Here is a 25,426-nt window from a genome sequence, read left to right on the forward strand (position 1 = left end):
TTGGAGTGAACTGTAAACTTAACATTGCTAGAGTTAATGGAATAATGTTAAAAAGTGAGCACAGGGATGTCCAGGAAAACCAAAACAGCAGGTCTAGTTTGGAGATTTGGGAGATTTTTCTACAGTAAGTGGACAATTCTACACATTACTCTGATTGTTTTAGCATATTTGGGTTTAGCCATCATCTTGTATAGCAAATACATTAAGTTAAGATTAAAGACAATAGAAGAACATAAAAAACAGGCTTTATTAAAACTTTACTCAAGAGTTTAGGAGCCTATATTGCACTATTTTTTTAATCTATGTAATTATATTGTTACATCATCACAAGCAGACCTGGAGTTGTGTTTTGTTTCATTCACACATGTTTAACACACAAACTCTGAAGTGCTCCACTGTGTTTTTAAAATCCATACACCTTCACTAGAATTATTTGGATTATTTGGAATTGCCGATCTCTGAGTAAAAGGTGGGCAACATGAAAACTACACTTTATGACATCATAAAGTGGAACAGAGCATTTTGAGCCTTGGAGATGTAAACAGATTTATGATAAAGGGTTACTCAAACATGTGATGAAACAAAATACAACTCCAGGTATGTTTTTGATGAGGTAACATTATAACATGGATTAAAGCTCACAAGTGTAAAATAGGACTGCTAAACAAAGCAGATTTTTTTATTATTAGTTAGTGCCGAAAAAAAGTGTTTCTGGATTATTTGATACAATTATGGATTTTTAAAACAAGTGACTTTAAGATAAAACTTATCAATATTTAAATTAAATAATTATATCTCTCCTCAGCTAATTTACCAGTCCAAAATGCCAAAGAAACACATCTTTTGCACATTTTGCCCTGACTTAAACCTGCTTGGCTTTCTTTGGACATCCTGAGAACAAAGTGAAGCATATACTGTTCTCTATGCATTAGTAGCATAATAATAATAATAATAATAATAATAATAATAACACGTGCTAACAGTGCTAACAGTCAGAAGCAGAGGGCTGTGTTCCTGTGGCAGTCTTCGCAGTGAGGCAGGAGGCTGGAAGAGGAGAGGCGGAGGATGGGGAGAAGCGTGGAGCTGGTTAGGGTTAGACACGGGTGGAGAGAGAGCACCGATGTGAGCGCGGGGGACACAGACACAAGGAAAAAGGAGGCTCCCCGAGGATGTGGCGCCCTCTGTTGGCTGCCTACACTATTTACAACCTACCTAACAGCAATACTTAACAGTGAACAAAAGAGGGCAGTGTGGTACAGCTACTGAAGAGAAAGACTACTTTAGCACTACATGGGCAGGACTTTCAGTGTTATTTAGGAGTGTTAATTCCTGGATATTCTCAGACATCCAGGCAAAAATAAAGGCGTAGTGTCATGTTTAACACAGTTTAATTTTGAAGTTCACTTAAAAAGAAACTGACTACAACCTTTACTTCATTTGTTGACATTCACAAAGGAATGTTCCGCAAACCACTGAAATGCACGAGATCATCGTTTATGACAAAATATATACTGGGATATTTTTGTATTATTTTGTAAACTGACCACGTATGCAAAACACTAGTTATACATTTAAAATTTTCCGACTAGCTGAGCCACCTCCCAAAAAAGTTATAGTTTTCCCCTGGCTCTTCTTGGCTAGAACTTAGTATACAGTAGTTGGGACTTAATATGGAACATGCAAATACTGAGCTTGGCAAAAAGGGAAACAAATGTTTGAAATTTGCCTTTATAAAATACTAATTAGCAAGCTAATTTTTCTGCATTGATCCAACCAGAACCTGACTTTGAAATTCAAATGATTGTAGTGTTAAGATCTCTGGCCACCTGTGTGACAAAGAGGTTTTAAATGCAAATTGGCAGCTTTGGATAAAGGACTGCATTATTCAACTCTTTTTTTTTTTTTTGCTTCATACAGTCAAGCCACAAGTTACCATAAACATAATTGAACATTTGAGCGGTTTGCAGAAAGGTTTCAAAATGGGCGGCTGGGTTGGATGATAGGTCTACCGGGGCTCTGTGTACCTGAGTCTACTATTCGTCCCGCGTTGATGTCATTCTCCATCTCTGCAAAAACAAAATGGTTAGCAGCGTTAGCATCCCTTTTGCCAACTTAGCTTTGGGCTAACTCTGAACAACAGAAAAGGGTTAAGGTTAGGTTAGGTGAGCAGCTGCAGTGGTTTAAATCACCATAATCCCATTTTGTTAAATTATACATCTCCCATTGTCTCCATCTTAAAATCTAAATATATAGATTTAAGTGGGAAATTAACTTTGTAGAAAAGACCAACATAAGGTAACTGTGGCAGTGATGAAAACCCTCTTTGAAGACAAAATGGATCCCAGTGAAAAGGCAAGCTGGATGAAGATGGACAACACCTCAAAAGTTCAGGAACACCCGGGACAGCGAGAACAAGAGGTGGTCATGGTTCCTCTACCTGTAATGTGTTTGTCTCTTGCTGCTATTGGTTTGACATCTGGTCTTTTAGTAGTAGCAGTTCTAGTAGTGGTATAAGTAGAAGTAGTAGTGGAAGTAGTTGTAAACTCTGCGTTCGTCTCTGAAAACAAAAAGGTTAAACACTCAAAGAAAGGTAGCCTCTTTCACAGACCTATTTTTAGTGAATAAAAAAATGAACTGAATAAATGCAAGATATACATTTAATGCCATACTGTGAAAAATTACAGCCAACACAATAACATCTCCACGGAGACAAGCAGGTAGCAGCAGAAAAGTTACATTATAGTGGATTTTTTATCTATATTTAATGATACTATTGTATGCTGGACCTGACAACTTTTTAAACTTTTCACACAAAATAAATACTTGGGCCTTCGAGTACCACTGGATCTAAACTATTCAAGATTTAACACAGGGATGAATCAGGTCTAAAATAGCTAAAGTAGTTCTGAACGAGTACTACCCCAAAAGAGGACTAAAATGTGAACCAAACTGACTTTAAATTAAGTTAAGTTTGAGAACCAGGATGTATCTCTATCGCTATCAGATCTCTACAAAAATGTCACTATAGAATTGTTATTATGGCAACTATCGCAACCACCACAACATTTAGGCCTGTCACGATAATTATTATATTGTTGTTCAATATACGACAGCTGGAACAATACGTTTGAGTCTCAAAGTTTATCATACGTACAATTTCTTTGGGGGAACTTTTATTTCTACCATAACATGTAAAGAGGTGAACTAAGGGAGTGTGACGTCCCCCATAGCATTCAGCTCCAGTCAAATGAAGCTCATCAAGGCCAGAAGTTAAAGGGGCAAATTTGGCACCAAGTTGCCTATTAGGAATTAACAAACACGAATATCATAGCAACCAAAGAGCCAATCCGGAGCCAGGTTGTTGAAGTTAACACCCCTTCCTGCACACACAGCTCGTTTAGCAGGGAGCAAGCACTTAGCAACGCTGTCAATCCTGCTGCTAATGTTAGTGATGTGTCTGTTATTAATGTTCATATCTTGATTTATGGACTCTATAGTGAAATAAAAATACCAGGATGATGTAAAGCGGGTCAATACATTTTAAGACCAAAATGACGAGCCTGACAGCAGCAGTTACAGAGAGAGGGGCAACAGTTTTCCAACGTAAAGTGAATTGGAGCCAGAGTCATTGGAGCCAGCAGCGCAGCCATGCTCATTTCCTATTTGGAGCGTGGTAGCTACCAGGTTAGCTATGTCCACTTATATATACAGTCTATGTACATGACGCAACTTAAAACACCCATTTATCCTATGTTCATGAAATTGATATTAAAGAGATTTATTTTGTGTTTTAAAAGAAAATAATTTAAACAAATATCGATACAGCCAAGCCCCGTAAGTGTTTTACAGGGCCAATTATTTCAGCTTTTTAACCAGTATTTTACTTTAAGAAATAGGTTTGCAGGGATTATTCTGCTTTAGGGTTATTGTGTCAGTGATATAAAGTAGTTTCAATATTATGGTTTATGAGGATTTTTGTGTAGCAATAGACTCAATCAAATAAAAACATACTGTGGCAGACTTAATAACATCACATTGGAAGACACTATTATTTATTTAGGGCCTGGTGCAGATGGAGAGGCATGTTATTTCTAGCACTACTGCCTTTTTCACAGCCTGCAGGTGGTGATTTGATAGCTCGAGGTGATGTTCCTGTTACTAGCTCACACGTCATCCACACACCAGCACTGTAAGAGTGAGGAGTGAAACATAAGACATGGACAGGGAAACCTCAATTTGCAATGAATCCTGCATTTTTTTATTGTAATATTCATTAGTATTCATGTCTGAAAGCACTGCGGTTCACGTGGAAAGCCTCAGAGGCAACTGGAAGTAAATGGTGTACTAATGTATTTATAATGATGGGCTAATGACATGTTGCTGGCTGCAATTTATTTGAGCGGCCACAAAGTCCTAATAAAATGAAATGTTAAATGCGATGAGATTTAAATGATAGAATGATAAACTCCTTTTTTCTTTTATTTTTTTGCTTTATAGGACAAATGATCAAGTCAAGAGAACCAGAAGCACACCAATGATCACTTCCTATTTGGAACGCAGCGGCTAACAGTCTACAGTCTATGGGTGCACCACAAGGCAATTATTTAGGTGGGAATTCTATTTTTACAAAAGTTGAGGTAAGAAACTGTGAATTTATTGTTGAATTGATACAGCAAAAGCGGTAATAAATACACTAGAAAATTATATTGTTATTAATCATATACTAAACACTACAATTTTCACAGTTGCGCTTTTCATTCATTCTATTTTTGTAAAGAGTTAACAGCTGGAGCTTGTTAATTAGCTGAATGGAAACTGCCTAATTATGAAATGGTCTTGAGCACAGAATACAGTCTCCTGCCTGTGCACTCTGATCCCTGTTGTTGTTTCGTTTATTTCATTTGTAGTTACAGCCACACAAAATGAAAGGTCACGGGATCAGACGTGCTCTGGCCTTAAGAGGAATGCAAGATTTCCATTTCTACCATATCTTGTCAAATCTGTCCATTGTAAACCCTTCTATGACTTCCGTGCCGCTAATCTCAATATCCGGAACACGTTTAATCTCATTGCTTGTGTCCACAGAATATAAAAGTCCCAATAATAGTTTGTCCCGATTTACAGACACTTGTAAATTACTACTAAAACACTGCTCTCAGCTCCGATCGCAGACTGTTCCAAAAGTCTGTACCTGGGGACATGAAATGATTTGCTCCCTGCACACCACAATTCCTCCAACAACCGGATAAGCCAGTATAATGATAAGATGTTTGCGCAGGTGTTATAAAGTAACTGTTGAGGCACTCCCAACCAAAACAAGCGCTCTGCTGTCATTTTCAACATCTCAAACAGTCAAAAATCACCATCTGTCAGCCACAATCCAGTTCTTAAGACACATGACTGCTATGGCAATTGAATTAGTTGAATGAATAATGTAATACGTGGCTTTCTTGGCTCAGGTCAACACCACAAAAGATTTTAAGCATTTTTAATAATAGATAAGCCATCGTACAGAAGGCTAATTAAAAGCAGCATAGGTCGGCTGTGATGCTATGGAGGTTTCTTGTAGCGACTTTCTGTATGGTCCACTGAGCGCCAAAGAAAAAAAAAAGATGTAAAACATGCAGCAGTGGCATTTTTGAATGTTAAATCCGAATTATACACAAGTTAATTGATTTATCACAACTAGTCACTAACATCCAACCCATTTTGTCTTAAAATATAATGGGGATGGCCTCGAGCGACGTCACTTTAGCTTTATCTGGGACAAAGTGAGTCAAAGTCATTGGGCCTTTTGAGATCCTTAAGAATGAAAAGAATATCATTGTTAGATTAATCAAATAGCAAAATAACTGTTCAGCGTTTCCCCACAGGTTTAAACTGAAACTAAGGTGGCACAAATGGTCCATATTTGAATTGTTCTATTTAATAAAAACGTTTTAAAAAGTATTAGTGCCCTCATAAATGAAATATATGCTTCTAGTATTGTCAAAAGCATACAGAAGTAAATAAAGTGTTATTTGTGCCACCAATTTTTGTTCATCTCCTTTTTAGACTAAGGGGACAAAAAATAGACTACGGGTGGCACCACAATCTTCATCTCCTTCCACCGTAATAAGCGAATCTTGTCTCCCGTTAATGGGAAACACTGTTTGTCATTATACAGACAGGTTGAAGATTGATGACACTTGAAGGTAGGAAGCAGAGCACCCTGAGGAAAGCGCAGACATGGGGAGAACATGAACACTGTCATTACCTTAAACTATGAAAATGTCATGTTTCCTCGCAATCAGAATCAGAATGACTTGTACTAATCCTCAAGCGGTAGGGATGGGACCAACAATAATATCATTTATCGTGACATAAAGGGTTGCCAATAATCGTTTGTCGGCAATTCTCACGATTGTACAAAATGTCCCACAAAGATAATCGTCATTGTATCACCAGAATGGGCAGAAAAAGATACGTACGATCTCTTGGTAAACGGTCACACTTTTTTATACAGCACTTTTCCACCTTCAAGGGACTCAAATATTCATACACCGGTGTACGCAGACACTGGGGGCGAGCTGGAACTGCACCGCCAACCTGACCCAAGAGAGGGATTCGAACCGCCAACCTTCGGATCAGTGGACAAACGCTCCAACTCCAACTAAACTACTGTTGTTTTCACTTATAACAAAGTACAACACTGTAAACAGCGGTTACAATGTAGAACTTATCCATAATATTTACATTATAAATCAATCATACCCAAAACATTTTCAACCCGTCAGCAACTTGAATCATTATCGTGATATAAAAGTTGATCGCAATTATTCTCAACGTGAATAACAACCATGGGGAAATTCGACATGTGGCCGACCAGTGGAAGAATAGCATCATCAAAAAAATAAAAAAGTTTAAATAAAATACAAAATATCAGAAGCTTAAAGGAAATAAGTACAGTACGCCTTTATCAACTAAACTCCCAGTGAAATTCAAATTAACTTACATTTTAACTTTTATGAAACGATTATACAGGGAGACGGCTGCGTTTCAGGGTATAGAATAATGTTTTGGTGTTCACTAAAAGTACCAAATGAGTAAATATGCTAATATACATATATATTATTACATATTTTTCCTTTTTTTTTTTTTTAATTGTGATATTAGAGACAATATAAACAATAAAAGGGACGAGACATTTTGCCTTGAGGGAATAGGGAGTGCATACATCCATGTTTGAAGGAGTGACGAATGCCATCTGTTCTTCTTATATGGGAGTGAAAGTGTAAGGGTGTGGGAGTGCAAGTGTGTGTGTGTGCGTAACTGTGTGCATGTGTAACTATGTGCGTGTATGTGTGGGTAGGATTTATCACACTGTGGGGACTGAAATCTGTAAACACACTCACATATATTATAGGGACCTGCTTTCCTTATGGGGATAAAAACATAAGGATTATTATTATTCGATCAACAGGGTGATTTGAACTGATTTGTTTGATCAGGCACAGTGTGGAAAAACACAGCCTTTTAAAACAAAAACAAAATTGTCAGCCAGGTTTTAGCAAAAATACCAGTTCCCACCTTCAGTATTTGGACAGGTTGATGTCACAAAATGCAATAAAAAATGTACTGATACATGTAAACTGTACTGATATGGGTTAAAATTGGTTAAGGTTACGGTTTAAGTTAAGTTTAGGCAAATAATGACTATGGTAAAGGTTAAGATCAGTCTCAAAGAAATGAACGTGAGGCAATGTAGTGTCTCCAATGTACGTGTACGGGTAGGTAAGATAGGTAAAGGAGAAAAAGTAAATAATTTAATAAAGTTCCAATTTTTTTTTCTTTTCTTAATGTACATATCTTTACAGAATTATAACTGATTTACATTTGACACTTGACAGCAAAGTTGAAGTAAACTAGAGGATTTTGGGCATAACACGTGTAAACATTTTGTTCCAGTGCGTTGCTAAATAAAGAATATGTTTTTCTAGTGTCGTGAAACAGTCTATCTGTAATATCGCTGCTTACGCTGATCCACGTTAGCTCCCATCTGGTAAATTTGCATGTAGCAGATGTTAGCCGCAGCGAGCCTCATGGTCCCAAAGATCACAGGTCAGAAATTTTTTATCGACGACGTCTCTCTCACTCCGCGTAGACTATATACAAAACCACCAGCGTTAACGTAGATGAACAGCTCTGAGTAATGGTGTACATGACATTGGGAATAAGATACAGATTATAGAGGTCGCAGCCCCGTAAGAGCTCAACTTTGATCCCGTTCAGAGCGAAACATCTGGGGCGGGAGAACGACGGGAAGCCAGAGGAAGAGGTTCTGAGGTGGATAGACACAATACAAGTAGGGCAGATCAAACGTGGAGTGGCTTACAAAGGCAGAGCATTGTCGGAGCATGTTTCGGGGAAGAAAATGTTGGCACTTAAACGTTTGCTGTGTTCACTCCTGGAATCGAATCAACTGGAGTAGATGTGCATTCTTCGTTGACAGACTTGTAACTAGAGATGAGGGATTTAACAAAAAAAAAAAGGGGGAAATATACAAAATTGGAGCGTAGGCTGGGGCAATACGGTGATAAAAAGGTTTAATCTGAATCCCGTTTCCTGTGATGATGTGTTATATTGGTGAAATCGTTAGTCTGCACTCCTCTTTGAGTGAGTGACAGGTGGATTTAACCAGTTTCTTGTTGTGCGGTTTTGCTACTTTGCGCTACGTCATCATGTGAAATATTTATTAGTTCTATTGGCATGCTTCACTGCTGCTGTTAAAATGATGGGCCTGCTAGAACGATGTGCTGAATGTGAATGTGAAAGTTAAAATCAAAACATTGGATCTAGTGATATACATTTTTTTGCTATTAATTTGTAGAAATGTACAATCCAATTTTTCAGTTCCGATACTGATACTTTGACTTCAAGTTTCTGCCAATACCTGATCTTAACCGATACCAGTGTAAGGACAGAAAATGGCATTTATTTTCCTAAAACATCGTTCACCTATTACACAAGAGATCCAATCGTGTTACGCAACTGTTATTTCTCCTTCAAACTACTTCTGAGCAGCTTCATATGAATAAAAGTTCAAACATTATGAAGCATTCTACAACAAGATCAGCCTGAAAATACTTTTATTATTATTATTATTATTATTATTAAATCAATTAAAGGCCCACAATCACAATATCGTGGAGCCAATACCCGATCCCACACATTTTTCAGTATGGGTGCAGATATGTAATGCCTGTACTGGTATCAGCGCATTAATTTGTAATCAATATTGTTATATATAAACAGCTAAAATAAAAATAAACAAAACATTTTATTAAACAGCTAATTATGCTATGCTATAAAACCAGTTGTCCACATACTTTTAAATAATGTCAACTTTTAACCAGAAGTGAGCCAGTTAAAACTTTGCTCAATTACAAATTCCCCTGTCACAACATGGACACATTATTTACTATACACTACAGGAAAAAATCAGCATTAACTTTTATTTGAAAGTGTGGCTGAAGCAAAGCGTGTAAAATTGAAAATCTCAGAGAAGGCCAAAAAAAGCATAAACACCAAGATTTCACTGTAACGTAGCTGTAGACTCAATGACCTTAAAGCGGCGCATGTAAGGACAAGTATGTGGTCTGAGGTTTGGACCACAACCGCAGCGTTACAAGCTGGTACACACAAAATGTCTTGAAAGGTTTTAGGAGAAATATTTGAACGGAGATAGCCATCACCTTAATACTCCAGCGTGCCTTTGACCACTTTTCCAGTATGTTGACAAGTAGTGTGCGTTGTGCTCGTTTGTGGGACAGATGACCTCATGTACATGTCTGTACCTCCTGTTCCAAAACATGACTCATCAAACCAAAAACATCCAAAAACATCGACGACACCAAGCACGCCGTAACACAAGTGACTGCGTTAAAAAAGGTGTACTATAGGACTTTTCTGGTGTAGGGTCAACCACCTACTGCGGGAAGTTCCACAGTATCAATTTATTTAGCATTCGCTACATAACCTGTGTTTTTATTGCCAAAAAAAGAAAAACAAAACGAGTGAGAATGCATGCTTACCAAGACTAAGTGAGCTAGCATCTTCATAGAGCTGACTTGTAACTTAGCCTGGTTGTATCATATCTATCTCCATGGAGAAAAGCATAAGTGTAATGCCATATCGCAGAACCTTGTAGGCAAAGCATCTCCATGGAGACAAGCAGACGTTGGACCCTCCAAGCAGGTTGCGATAGAGGTAGAAGATATAATGAAAAATTGACAATATCTCAATTGTTTTTTCAGGAGATATGCAAAGTTAGAATATTGAGTACATCCTCTATAATAAATAATAATAACACATTTTGAAGTGCGATATACTGCTTAAGTAACTATAGACGATAATATTGAAACCAAACTACAAAGTAGAATTATACACAAAAAGTATTCAAAATGAACAATACAAAAAACACAAGCTGAAATAAATAAATAACTGAATGCAGGTAATTTTAGTTCACAATTCAGCCTCCTTCAGCTCTAATACTGCTGAAAAAATAACCAAAACCCACTAGTCCAGGAGTCCGTAATAACTCTCTAAAGAGCCGCATTTGGCTCTTTAAAGCCTACAGTGTGGCTCTTTGCACTTTGAGAAAGAAAAAAAAAAAAAAAAAAAAGTAAATAGGTATATGTTTATCAAGTTTGTATTTGACAGGGCTTGTAGCATACCAACGAGTATTCATTCCATTTATATTTTTTTAACTATTCACCTGTGCAAATCCCATGTATAAAATCAGAAAAAAATATAATTTTGTAGAGTAAATATTACATATAAAATGCACCAGAATGCAGGAAATATATATAATTAATTATATATAATTTGCTCAAAACTCCCACACCCCCTAAAAACACCTCAAATAAGTCCACAAAGTTAAATAAATACATAAATACAAAATGTTACATATACTTTATGTCTTAATGGCTGCAAACAGTTGAATTGTTAATCACTTAGACTCGTTACTTGTAAAAAAAAAAAAAAAAGTATGGCTGTTTGGGTTTGAAATGGGCCAGTGTGGCTTCTTTGCTGTTAAACCACTAAAAATAACTGTTCCATCTAACATACTGAATGATACTGAAGTCGATAGAGATGCTTTGGCTGATAACCGATACTTGCCAATAAAAAAAGATGGTCTTAAAAATCTGTATCAAGGTCAGCTGAAAAATCTGTAGCATATCAGCCAACACCGATACTGGAACCGATATATAGCCCATCCCTAGAAGTTGATACAGTAATTATCATGACAGTGCACTTATGTTCATAAAAATAAAATCACACATTAGCTGTAATCTTCTTATAACATGTAATGAATACTTGAACAACTACTTTTTAATGCTTTTACTTCCTCATCGAGAAATGTTAGTGATATTTCTAGCAGCATATATTAAACTGACATATTCTGAGATGTTGGGGAGACTCTTATAGGAAACTTGGCATTACTAGGAGAAACCAAAAGGCATGTGGACATAGTGTGCCAAAGCTGCAGTCTGAGAATGTTTGTACAGAGTAACACTCAGTGGGAGGCGCAGAACAATCTCATGTTTTCACACACCTCACAGTGACCCCTGCTGACACACACAAGTACAACTGTAACCGCCCAATTTTTCCTATGTATTTGAGCAAAATTTGTCTTGCCCCAGTACAGATATAATCTATAAGCAGCTCTGGGTAAAAATAAAACGTTAAAATGCAGGTAGTACACAACGGAATTATCGTGTGAGTATCAGGAAATGTGTGGATGGTGTGTTAGTTGTGGACAAACCTCCTTGTCTAAGCCTGATCTCGTCAGATCTCAGAAGCTAAGCAGGGTGGAGCATAGTTAGTACTGGGATGGTAGATGGTTGGGAATATCAGTTGTTGTGTCTTTAGGCGAAACACTTCACCCACATTGCCTAGTATGAATGTTGTGTGTGCATGAGTGTTGGTAGTGGTATGAGTGGCCAATGGCACAGTTTGGCGACCTCGCTTCAGTCAGTCTACCCCGGTGACTGACTGAAAGAGTGAAACAGCAAACTTTTTTAAATGAACTAGTTCCACTTTTCACCTTTTTAGGACAGTAAGAATCTGATATAGGGCCTTTAAAGGGCACATACTGTGGGTATTACGTCTCAACAACTGAAAATAAAAAGCAGAACATATGCCCATACAGAGAAGGCTGGATTTAGGTATGTGTCCACACCTGGTAACAGCAGGAAGTGAGATTAAATGAAATTAGCAGTTAATATTTATGACTGTTTCTAGTGTATAGTTTTCAACGTATTTAAATGAAGTGCACCAGATTTATATGGTCTTAAAAATATGAAAAACTGAACAGGTTGCAGCGGTCCAGAGTTACCTTATACCTCGGGAGCATCCAAGTTATTCACCGCAACTTTCAGAGGCCAGAGCGGCACTTTACAATACACTAAAGCTAACAACGACTAGCATGCTAACTCACACTTCCTGATTTTTAGACAATAAAATGCTTTACAATTAGATACAGTACACAGCTGACTTATTTTGACCTCAAGAGCTACTTATATCAAGAGCTACTTATATCTCCTTGTCAATCCAGTGTTCCTACAACAGCGCAAGCAAAGCGATCTATAACCACACGTTGCGCAACGTTTTAAAAAATGTATAGATTTTCCACGTCTACATTCCACTGGTTACAATCCAAAATGCAGAAATCTAGAAGCAACTCAAAACTAATGTTATTCAGCCATTCAGAACTCAATGACCCAACACAATGCACCTTTTGAGTCCAAGTATTCACAGTCTCTTTACTGCCCTCATAGATTCATACTTTGCAGCCTTGCCAGGAAATCATTCCATGTCAGCTGCACCATATTTAGAAGCAGGAAGCAAAGAAGGCGTCTTCATTTCAGGCTATTTTAAGATCTACAGAAATGCAGTTTAATTCAGTATCAAGGTCTCGGTTTCGGTTAGGCTTCAGCGCTGCCAAATCATAATTTGTCTCTTTTTTTCATCATTTCCCTTCAAACTCAGATCTAATCACAGCTGCAAATAGGCCAGTCACAGTAACGCGAAGAGCAGATATACACAAATGTTGTTACTATGTTTACTACTTTCTACATCATATGCATTCTTTAGACATCAAATATATAAAACTAAAAGGTATGGAATTATGTAGCAAAGATTAAAAATGCTTCAATAATTAACAATTTGAATTTTATCGTTATATTTTAAATTCACCCAGCGCTTCAAACTTTTGGCCTTTTCTTAATGAGCTCTCCCGAAATGGTTTTCACTTCACAGTTGTGCCATGTCAGGTTCATTATTGACATGCCGAGAGTGTGAACAGCAGTGATCAAAGCAAAGCGTGGCCATTTTCAAGAATATAAAACATAAAATTATAGACTGTTTATATAAATGGACATTGCTAACCATGTACGCATTCCAAATAGGAAGTGATTATGGGCGCACTTCTGGCTCCATTCACTCTAGCGGCAAATCACTTTACCTTGGAAAATGACACTCCGCTCTCTGTAACTGCTATCGACCCGCTCTACATGATCCTGGTATTTTTATTTCGCTGTTATATCCGTAACTCAACATATGAACATTAATAACAGACAAATCAGACTTCTTTTCCCGAGGTCACTCCCGCTAGCGTTAGCAAAAGGTTTGATTGAAAGTGTTGCTAAGCGGCTGGTCCTTGCTAAATCAGCGGTGCGGGCGGGAAGGGGCATTACCATCAACAGCCTCGCTCCGGATTGGCTCTTTGGTTGCTATGATACTCGCAGTCGGAATTCCTAATATGCAACTTGGCGCCAAATTCGACCCTGTAACTGTTAGCGTTCAAATCCAGTCAATAGAAGCTCATCGAGGCTATGGGTGACGTCACACTCCACTTCTTTATACAGTCTATACATAAAACATGTTACAAGTTATTTCACTCTTTTTTGTTTGCTACAGTCCATATTTGTTCATTCATAGTTTTGATTCCTTTCATGAGAATCTACACTGAATAGACATGAAAATATAAAGACGACCTTCCAATAAATAAATAGCAAAATGAAAAATTGTAGTTAGTTTGCTTCTATATGAATTGTGAAAATCATGTATTCAACCTTTTTCAGCTCAAAGAATCAAATTATAGTACAGAAAAACACAAAAAGTTCCCTATTAGCACAAAGAAAACACGATTATTCCATCAGTCATTTATAGAACTTTAAAATTTTTAAGTTAATTTAGTAATTATCGTGACAGGCTTTCAGATATGTTTCCAAGTCGGCAAGTTTATCCGGTCAGACCAGAGATGTAATCTTATTAGGTAGATCTTGCAGTATCCGGGCTCTGGCAAGTTTACAAAAAAAAAGTAATTTGATTTAAAACGTTGGAGATATCGCTGGGCAGTAGACAAACAGCAGAAACATTTTTTAAAGGAGGAGAGCACACAGGTCAAGAGCAAAACAGAACCAAAACAGCCTGGAGTATCACATTTTAAGTTTAATGTGTAGAGTTCACACACTCCCAGGAAACCAGTGGGACTTTATAACATGGCCGATTACTGGGGTTATGATGACTTGCTAATTCAACCAAATGATAAGAGAAGGCTGGGCTTTGTTTGAATGGAGGAAATGTTCAATAAAGTTGCTTAACACAAGTTTATGATATTGAACCAACATGTTCTAACTGGAAACATATTTCGCATTACAGTAATACAATAGTGATATCAGTCATATATAGAGATTAAGTGATTCACTACAACACTTACAATGTTACAATCGTGGCTGATGGTCAGTAATTCCCTGTTGGGTCTAAAAATAGAATCATTAATTAAACTGACTCATTTTAAGGTGCACTGTGCAACTTTTCCGTCGCCCGCTTATCTCTGTCAGTACGGTATAAAAATTGTTTTATCTCCACGAAGAAAAGCAAGTTGATGAACACCCCAACATAAAATTACATAGTGTATCTTTAACTTGCTTTTGGACATTTTAGTCTAGGTGTTTTGAGTTTGTATAGATGAGAGGAGCAGTAGTGATCAGTCCTAGTGCAGCTAAAGTCTTCACGTTAACTTTAACCTGCACGATATGATCAAATTCAGCTTTTTAAAATATGTGAAAAGTGAGCATAATGGAAAAGAAAATATGAATTTGATTTAATACAAGCTAGCATCCAATAGATTATATAAAATTTTAAAATATCACTGACAGACAATCTAAATCAAGTCCCTGAAAACAGACTTCCAACGGGTTTCTCAAGAGTGTGTGAACCCTGAGGACGTTGGCACAGTTCACCATGAAAAGCTTTAGTCCTTTGGTCGTGTTAGGTAATGGGGGTATGGGGTGTATGGAGGGTATCGGAGGGTAGGGCAGGGGTACTTACGAGATTTCTGCCCCCACACGAACAGGTGCAGCTTCCCGGACGAGTAGTACATGAAGCCCAGGACCAGCATGGAGCACAGGACGAACAGAAGCTTGTGTGTGGGCTTCATGGTCTACAGTCATTCACATGGCACCAGCGGGCTCCTCACCTGCACACAGCACACACGGTTAAAGTACACATTAGATACGCACCGATCCACCTTTTTCAGTTCCGATATCGATTTCATTACTACGGCTTTACGTATCTACCAAACCCCAATGACAAACAATACCAGTGCAGAGACAGAAAACGGCGTTTGTTTCCTTAAAATAATATAATGAAACAGAACAACTTTGTATAAATAAAAGTTCCAACGTTGTATAAAATTTTTAGATCAGATTATGATTTTGCATCCGGGGGAGTAGATATGACATGTAGAGGTAATTCCAAAACTGTTACCTAGCAACCATAAAGTAAATAAGGGCCAAAACTACACAATAGTTATAAGTTGACAAACAAAAAACACCTTTAGTTTGTTAAATGAATGTTGAAACCGTTGAGGGGAAAAATAGGTGTCTGTCTCTGCATTTTCAATGGAAATTTGTGTGTTAATGACACCAGAAGAGATTCCCCACTACTTCCTGTATTTTTCAACTTTTTATGTTACTGATGTGAAACTATGATAAATATTTACCACGAGTTTGATAATCCAATTGTCACACCACGTCAAGTGACAATTGGATTATCATGAAACCCTATCAAATGTACTTAAAGTATATGGGGCTGAGTGGTATGACAAAAAAAAAAAATCACTTGAGATTTCCAGAGCATAAACAATACAGACTGTTTAAAGTAGCTATTTGAACAGTTAAACTTAATGCAACACTTGAGCTCCAAACCAAATCATTAACTAATTGTAGTCATATGTTCATAATCTTTATTTGGACTATACAGGCTCTAAAAAACAAAAACACCTTTTATCTATTTTTGCCTGTAGGAAATACAGTTGACTACTGCAGTCTCCTGACTTGTAACTTTTTAGGCAAAAATTACACTAAAACAAAAACATAGTTTATTGCATTGAAAAACTCCTCCTGCTTGTTTCAATGGAAATGTTGTTCCTTTTGGCTATAATCTTCCACAGTATGGCATAAAAATGTATCCATCTCTAGGCCTGGCATAACAATTTTTAAAGTTTGATATCTTGCTGAAGTAAATATAGTCAATAGTCAAAAATATATAGTTAGCGGGTTAATTGAAAAATACCATCAGAGGGGACGTACCTTGTCCACTTCAGAGAATACAGTGATGATTCTTCCTTTGGCTTTGAAAACACAAATGAACTACTAATACATGAAGTAGTTTCATTTATAATAAACACACCTCTAATTGTCCAGAAGCAGTTGGTACACCAGGAGAACAAGTCTTTCCACTTTGCTAGACAAAACCACCTGTACAGAACAAGATAATCGCTTGCTCAGGAAGGCACTATTGTCTTCTGCGAAACAAAGCAAGCTGTGCCACATAAACACTATCAAATACCAAACATCCTCCATTACCATGGAACAGCAACAGTGGCAGAAGTTAACCACAGGGGGGTCAAACAGGACACCAAAAAGAAACATTGCAAATCATATCAAATACTGTAAGAACGCCTGTCACGATAACACATTTTGAAGCAGGAGATATTGCAAAGGAGTGATATAAACTATAATATTGAAAATATTTAATGGCACTAAAATAACAATAATGCAAAAATACCCCAGTCCCAAAAATCTTTAAATAGGCGGTATCAGTGCATATTGGCATATTAAGTGGTATTTTTTCAAACCTCTACAGCTCAAATCTTATCGTGTAACAACAGAAATCCCCCAAATCTCTCCACTTTTACAAAAAGTTTGGACACACAAAAAATTTGCAGCCGTAAAACGTATGGTTCCACATATAAAAGATGGAAACATAACTCGATATAGTATTTATCATGACAGGCCTATATATGATACTACTGGGATCTAAAAGTTCATCTAAAAGTCTGTGATCAGCTTGGGTCTTTTCCCATGGAGAGATCAACAGCCAGTTTGTTTTTAATGAGAAAAAAACATTGAATAGAAAATGGGAAAAAAGTGAGGGATCAATAAGAGAAATTTTTTTTTTTTTTTTTTTACCATGTTCCGCAGTCCTTTATAATCTTTAAATGAAACGTTATGATTAACTTTTAACGCATGACTAAAAACAGCTTTTCTAACTGTAATAAACATTTACATATGTGTCAATAAGTAAATTTAAAGACCGTTACACGCCACTACTCACAGTATGAAGATGCTGCAGGTCGAGAGGCCAGTGGTGACAAACACACGTCTGATAAGGCTGTGGTACTATCACTGAGAGTCAGATCAAACTGTGTGGTTTTACTTCAGGTACAAAGTTCACTAAGTCTGATCAGATTGGAAATCTCACTCATGGTCAGTAGGAGAGTCTCTCAACAAGTGTGCACCCCACGGGCTTAAATAGAGGTCTTCCTAAAAACCATTGGCCTCAGACAGGTGTGCCAAAACAGAAGACTTCATCAAAATGTCAACAGAGATGAAAGCAAAATTCATGGAGAGGTCATTCTCTACCGTGGATAGAGGAGGCTTATGAAGCTGCATTATCTAAAGAAAAATAATGTTTTTGGCGATTTTTAACACTGTATTCACCCCAGACATGCATACCAAATCCATTATTTCAAAACACTGGCAGATATTAAAGACTGATCCAGAATTAGCCCAAATATTCAAAGAGTCTCTTCTATTCACCTAAAGAGGCTGAAAGCTGACATGTTTTTATACATTCAGACTTCTCCCATGGAAGAAACACACCAAATGCACAAACTCTCTTTACCCCTCTTCCTAATGGCAATTATAGATGCAGCAGTTGCGCTCAGTGCCATAACACCACCAAGACTTCCCATTTCTGTCACCCTTCTACTGGAAAGAAATTCCTCATTAAGAGTGTCATTACATGCGCGTCAACCCATGCAGTTTACCTATTGCACTGCCCATGTGGTCTTGCCTGTGTCGCAAAGACGACACAAAAACTCAAAACCCGCATAAGTGAGTATAAAAGCACAATAAGACTCCAAGACCCTGACTCCCCTGTTGATGTTCATTTTAATCAGCTTAAACGTCGCGTGTCTTCACTTTGTTTCTGTGGGATCGAACAAGTGCCCGCTCTGCCGAGAGGGATGACCACAACCGTGCATTAAAAAACACAAAGCCTATTTTAATTTACAAACTCTTATCCCAAAAGGCTTAAATAACAAATTATTGTTTGACGTAATGTTATGATGTCAAAAGGATGTTGTAATGAAGAGCGCACATTTGTTTGAGTTATTAGGGAGGCTCATGTAAACTCTAAGAGGCGCCACTTATTTTGCCAAAAAATGTCAATTTATGGGTTACAATTGTTATCTTTTAGTGTGTTAATAATCTTTTAATTTTTCTAGTTATTCCCCATGCATGACTGGTGTAAAGTGACTTGTGTGCAGTGTTGCGGACACTGTAGGATTGAAACGTTGTACTAATAAAAGCGACCCAAGAGTGAGAGTGTGTGCGACTTCTCTTTCAGTCAAGTGCTTCTCTTTCGACGCACCTGTCGCCCAGTCAGGTGTACAGAGTCTACACAGAAATGAGTATAGCTTTAAGATTCTGCCCAATCCTCAGTCCACGAGCCTACGCCACCCATGTTCCCACATGACAATACTCCATGAATATCCAAAGAAATGATACAAAGCTGTACACAGCAACTTCAAAAAAAATGATGCGATGTGCAGTTGTCTCATTGGTGGGATGTATGCTGAATGAGTTGTGATAGTGCTCTGAAGGTCGAGTGACTTAGTGCAGAGAGCAAAGGGAGATGGAAAATGGAGACTAAGATGGAAACAATTTTAAAACAATAAAAGGTAACGTGGTGATCTACATATATTACATGTCACTAATGAATATTCTATAGAAGTTTTTTTAACTTTAACTTACTTCCGCTCCCATCTCTGGAAGCTATAATGTGATTTTTTTTTTTTAATGCACAAAGTTAGCAAGGACTGGCCCTACAAAGCAGTTTAAATGACGCAAAGATAATAGCTACTTTCTGCATCATAATGAGGTCAAAATATCAGGAAAAGTCTAGTAAATAAATAAAATAGACATTATAAACATTCAGGTAAACATGCAGTTAACTTGTAAGACAAACAGCATTCTTGCCATATCAGGTTTTGTGTAGAGAAACAAACCACTTTTCCGGTTTAAGAACAACACAAAGAGTACCGCAGGCTGATGGTCTGCTGGGCTCTGTCTGCAGTGGAGTGAAGTTGGCAGGAAACGTATGATGCCCTCCGCTTTATAATCTCTACAACACACAGGCTGTACAAACCTCCAATCTCACACTCAAGCCTCCACTCACTATGTCCATCCAAAACAGCCGACGAGGGTCTCCATGTGTGGAAGGAAAACCTCTTAGTACTCACACTACATCACACTATTCTCAAATTTTGAAGTGCGATATACTAAAGTAAATAAAGACGGTAAACAGTAATATTGAAACCAAACTATGAAGCAGAAGTATCTCAAAAAAGTAATCTAAATGTACGATACAACAGAGTAACAGAATGCAACAGTATTAGCTATAAGGTCTATAGGTTGGATCCTTGAATGAAAACCATAAAACACCAGAGGTACCCGCGCCACAGTTTGAAAAGCAATGCATCCTGCGACATTGAAGTAGCTGCTAGCTAAATGTAGTTCTGTCACGATAACACATTTTGAAGCATAGAGAAATGTTGCAATAAACAATAACATTGAAACTACAGTAAAAGAAAAATATAAACTGTGTCAACTGGACTAAAGTGATCTGACCTCCTACAACTTTTTGTCCATTACAATACTTGATTACAATTAGATTTTGTTTGTAAAATTATGCAGCCTTAGACCAAATCCATAAGTTCAAGGCCCAGCAACACCATTTTCCCATGTATTTATATACCGTAAATTTCAGACTATAAGCCGCTATTTTTTTTCCCCACACTTTGAACCCTGTGGCCTATACAGCGGTGCAGCTAATTTATAGATTCTTACTGGTTAACGGCCACCGGGGGGAACTCTCTAACAGTAAACACAAAAGTGAGACAGATGTGGGGAAAGATTATGAGGTGCAGAATACACTAGTTTTGAACTGTCATTTTCTGCATCATGGACACACCCTCATCATGGAGAACACACAAAGAAACGCAAATGATGCAGCTGAGTTAAAGGCAATCGATCTGGCATCAAAGAAGGAAATAGAGCCACTGCACATAAGCTACTACACGTAAGGTTGGCATCAATGAACCGTTGGTGCGACGTTGGAGGCGGCAGCAGGAAGAACTTGTAAAAAGACGGCAAAAGCTTTCAGAGGAAATAAAAGCAGATGGGTCTGTGTTGGTGCAGTTGTTTTTTTTTCTAAACATGCAGGTATGTTCATCCTGTGTTGGTGTGTTGGTGTCGTACAGCCGATTTTCAGGCAGTTTGAAAAAAAAATGTCTTAAATTAAAACAAAAAAAAACCTGTGTACCGTCTTTCAGTGTAAATCTCATGTTACAACATATTTGTAACATGCAGCTTATATGTAAAAACTATATTTTCTTTTCAAATTTAGCTGGTGCGCTCAATAGTCCGAAATTTATGGTAAGCAGCTCTTGAGCTCCGGGAAATTCAAGTCCACTGTGACTGCATTTTTTAAGACAGTAAAAATCATGTGCAGTGCAATATCTGAAATGGCCACACCAGTACTTCATATCTCCATGCAGTCATTCCAGTAATGTACCAAAGAGCTTGTGTTTTGTTTTGAGGGCTCCTTGTGACCGGGTGGGAGTGAGCAGCAGCGCGCTGTGCTTATCAGCTGTCTAAGCATCCGTTCATAGCTGCCTCAGGAACATCCCCCAGTGTTTGTGAGAAGAACACTATGAGGAAACCACACCCACTCCTCAGAGCAACGTTCCTCCAAGTAACACACCACCAAGGCTAGCCACTCTGCTGCTCCAAACATACTGGACATGGCAAGACATTCAAGAGAACCAATGCACTAGTGCCTTACAGTGTACACCTGCATACTAAAGGTACAATAGAAAGATGTTATGTAAACGCAAAGGCTCAAACTTAAGGCTGGTAAAAGGTAATAGAATGAAACATGTTCTGAGATGAGTGGTGGGAGGTAATGAAGTAAAGTAGTAAAGTACTGTGCTTAAGTAAAATTTGTAGGTATCTGGACTTTACTTAAGTACACTTTACAGAAGATACTTTGTACTTTTACTTCACTACATTTGAGAGCATCTTTCTGTTGTCTCTGCTCCACTACATTTTTTTACTGGAATGAAAAGTAAAAAGTACTTTTCATATGGTTTGAGGGGTTATTTTTACCATGACTGTTAACATCCTGACTAAAGTTTTCGAGTTGAAGCTACAGCTTTGAGTAAACAAAAAGAAATACACAAAATTTAAGAAAAAAATTAAGAAAACAGATTCGTGTTGTTACTGTTGGCCAAAATCTGTATTATTTTAAAAACAGTATCACTACATTTACACTTTAAAAGTAAAGAGTAAAACTATTTCACACAAGTGTTGTTAATTTGTTAAAGTACATTTTTAAATATTTAACTAAAAGTAAATGCATCACATGAAAAAATCTACTTGGGTAACTTTTTACCTCTGTATCTATACTTTTACTTGTGTATTCCATGCAGTTCAGACAGTGGTGAATGTAATGATTCATATTTCTATTTTCTCTCAAATACTCATGCTCCTTGATGTGTTTAATGAGAGAGTATTGTGCAAAATCAACATTTTGGAGCCATTTACCATGTTGTAATGTTGTTCCCTCATCAAAAACATGCATGAAGAGGTTTAAGATGTCAGGGCACTCAGAGAATGGGGCAGTGTAAAATAAAAAAAATTAAAATTCTGTATCAAACTGTGATATCGACCAATACTGATATAGACGAATCAGTATATCAGTCAACACAGATACTGGAACCAATATATTGCGCCCATCACTACACAAGATGTCCCAATTGATGATACATTTTGTTGTTTGGAGCTTAGTGAAAGGATTGGCGAAATAGCTATGTCATTCGTATTAGTCATTCATCCAGTTTTACTATGTCAGTGGATCCAACTCTTCTCCAAGTTTGTACAACGCCCTGAAATAACACACAAAAGGGAATGGAACAGCTACGATGTCAAGGAAATCTACTTTTACATCTCCTCAAAACAAAGAGAGACAAGTGCAAGAGATAACGCTAACTGTTCATAAACAGGCAGTGGGCTACAGATAAGGTTTTCCTCACATCTTTTAGTGGTGGGCGTGGTTCTGTAAAACAAACGTGTTGAGATAGTTAGACTACTGTTGACAAATTTCACGTGCTGATGAGCCAAACTTTTCTCATTGCATTTTCTCTATTCAAAAATAAACATGGCTTTCAATATTCATTTCAGACTAGACCTTCAATGTCATTTCTAACACCAAATATTGTCAAATTTCTTCCTCCAAAGTCTGAACTCGGCTCCAAAGCGCACCCCTTTACTGACACAGAATTGGCTGTAGATGTATCTGTTAAAAAAAAAAAAGTTGATCACTGAAACTTGGATCTTGATTTGATTAAAATTTGATGAATTGCCCAGGTCTACCTGAAGGAAATATTTTGCAGTGTCAAACCAATTAAATCACACTTCAATTCATCGGAGGATCAAAACTTTCGAAACTAAATATTTCAGCTATTCACAAATCTTCTTAGCCTTGCCATCTGGCTGCCGCTAATTTTCACGGTATTACCACATACCAGAGATTAGAAATGTAGAAACTCAAGGGTTACTTTTAAAACTAAAATGTCATCGCATACATATTTTACAATAGGGCTGCACACATATATTGAATTGAGATCAAATCAAATTGAAGGGGATGGATACATTAAACATTTAAATACAATGATTTTTAATGAATCTGGAAGTGAAATTGCAATTATCAAACCATAATGTGCGCAATTATTTAGATAATAGAAAGTCTTCTGCAAAAATCAAAATAGCCTGTTTTTTTAATAGACAAATTTAAGCACATGTACCTATTACGTCTACAAACATGTTCTGAAATTCATGGGATTCTTGCTTTGGTTTATCAGTTCATATTTCAGTTTTTTCTCAAACAATAATTAATTATCCTGTTTACATTGACAGACTCCTACTTTTTAAACATATTGCAGTACTTACTTGACTTACAGACTTACTTGCACACTATGATACTTTTGGCTTCAGTTCAGTCTCCATAAAGTTCTTAACAATTTAGTTTTCATTTGTCTCATGTTCTAGTTCTACAAAATTCAGTGTTTACAATATCATCAGCCTATCCACAAAACTGCAATAAAACATATCCAACCGTAAGATTCTAATACTGCAATAATGGGCTGCAGATTGTAGAAAGTGTTGCATTCCTACAGCCAGTCTATAATCGAATAGATTTAGTCGTAACACTGAAATCAGTCAAAATAGAAAACAATAGGCAGAATATGATATGCACAAAATCAAGGTGTGCTTAAGGTTTGCAGACATGGAAGTTTCCTAAAGCCAAAAATTACAGTTGCAAGATGATGCCTGTGTAAAGAAATATGCCTCACCCATTATTAGCGAAAAGTAGCTATTATAAAGCACAAACTCGCCTAAATTACCAAAATAAAGTCCTTATTTTATCATGACAGGACAAAATGAGCCCTGTCTTTATATTACTTTTATAGAGTAGCAGTCTAAACATAAGCACAGAATGATTCCTCTGTACATTTCACTCTTTGCCTCAAAATACTTCACACTTTACCAAATGTTAAAACTACTTTTATATTCCCACACGGCTAAAAATATTCTCAAAGCAAATGCTGATGTTATGTTTCTTGTTTTTTTTATGGGTTAGCAAGTCAAATATAACGGGAACTTGCGGGACTATGGCTCAAATTGAAGAAAAAGACATGAGTAAAGTCGCACATAAACCGCGAAACAGCTGTTGTTAACCGTGCTTTTTTATTATATATGTTGTGTAAATTAATATATGTTGTGTCTTGGGCAATAGTTAGTTTTAAAGCGGTTTAAAGCAACAATAAGTGGGGAAAAACCGAGCGGCTAACACAAACCGCTAGCTTTCGTTAGCCTATCTACCGCTATGCTAACGACGCTACGTTGGCACAGTGGGAAAATTGCCTTGATCCCAGTGGCGGGCCTGTGTTTTAATCATTTTAATAATAGCAGCAGCGTTGGTCGAGACACGCCGGAGTCAGTATACGTTCTACACGCCTCTCCAGTCACATTGAGCAGATTGCCAACGCGCTCCGACAATTTACAAAGGGAGTAGGTGAAGGTACGTGCCAAGGTACAAACAAAACAGAGAAGGCTAACGTGTGGATCTGATGTTCCAGGAGCAGCGGCAGTGGACCGCTGGGTTTGGGGCAAAGAAAAAAGGACCACCAAAGCTAACCAGATAGACTACACACAGCTGTGCCACATTCACGCTGCGTCCACGGTAAGAACACACATTACCTTGGCATTTCCTTAACAGTCCACGGGCGTAAAAAAAAAAAAATCCACAGTTTAAATCATGGTTTTGTCGATATAGACGTCCGTGCGCCCCCTCCGCTCCAAGCCATGGTGATGAAATATGTGGCGAACGGTTACGCACTCGCTGTTCCTCCAGCCAACTCGAGTCCCGGCAGCTCTACTTCGCATCAAGAGTGAGGAAAGGGGGAAAAATCCTGACTGAAAAAAAACATACCGCTATTACTCTCCCCGTCAACTTCTCCAGCCAGACACTCACAGCTCCTCAGACTGACTACAGTGACATGGCCAACGCGGCTCCTAGTGGTCACATGAGCGCAGCCCGTCAATCACAATCCCCCCCTCCTGCGCCTGTCCCCGTTGCGCGTAATGAATGCACCTTTTCATCCTTTTTCACGTGGTGGCCCGCTCCGTGCGCCAGTTGCCCGCATGGATGACTTGCACGTATTTACATGTGAGTAAATGCGTAAAGC

General features: G+C 37.7%; 1 protein-coding gene across 2 annotated transcripts in view; it reads right to left on the reverse strand.

Moving 5' to 3' along the window:
• st3gal3b (ST3 beta-galactoside alpha-2,3-sialyltransferase 3b) overlaps positions 1–25,321 on the reverse strand; it is a 77,565-nt gene extending 52,244 nt beyond the window's left edge. Inside the window, exons 1-4 of one of the 2 annotated variants that reach the window (XM_055228741.1) lie at positions 24,939–25,321; positions 15,379–15,526; positions 2,438–2,557; positions 2,025–2,066 (exon numbers count right to left, since the gene is read on the reverse strand). In XM_055228741.1, coding sequence (XP_055084716.1) covers positions 2,025–2,066; positions 2,438–2,557; positions 15,379–15,487 — 271 coding nt within the window. In that variant the 5' untranslated portion in view covers positions 15,488–15,526; positions 24,939–25,321. The remainder of the gene's footprint in view (positions 1–2,024; positions 2,067–2,437; positions 2,558–15,378; positions 15,527–24,938) is intronic. The other variant, XM_033982550.2, reaches the window with a different exon arrangement.
• Positions 25,322–25,426: the final 105 nt, after the last annotated feature.

This window comes from Periophthalmus magnuspinnatus, chromosome 17 (assembly GCF_009829125.3).
Source record: "Periophthalmus magnuspinnatus isolate fPerMag1 chromosome 17, fPerMag1.2.pri, whole genome shotgun sequence".
NCBI classification, from domain to species: domain Eukaryota; kingdom Metazoa; phylum Chordata; class Actinopteri; order Gobiiformes; family Gobiidae; genus Periophthalmus; species Periophthalmus magnuspinnatus.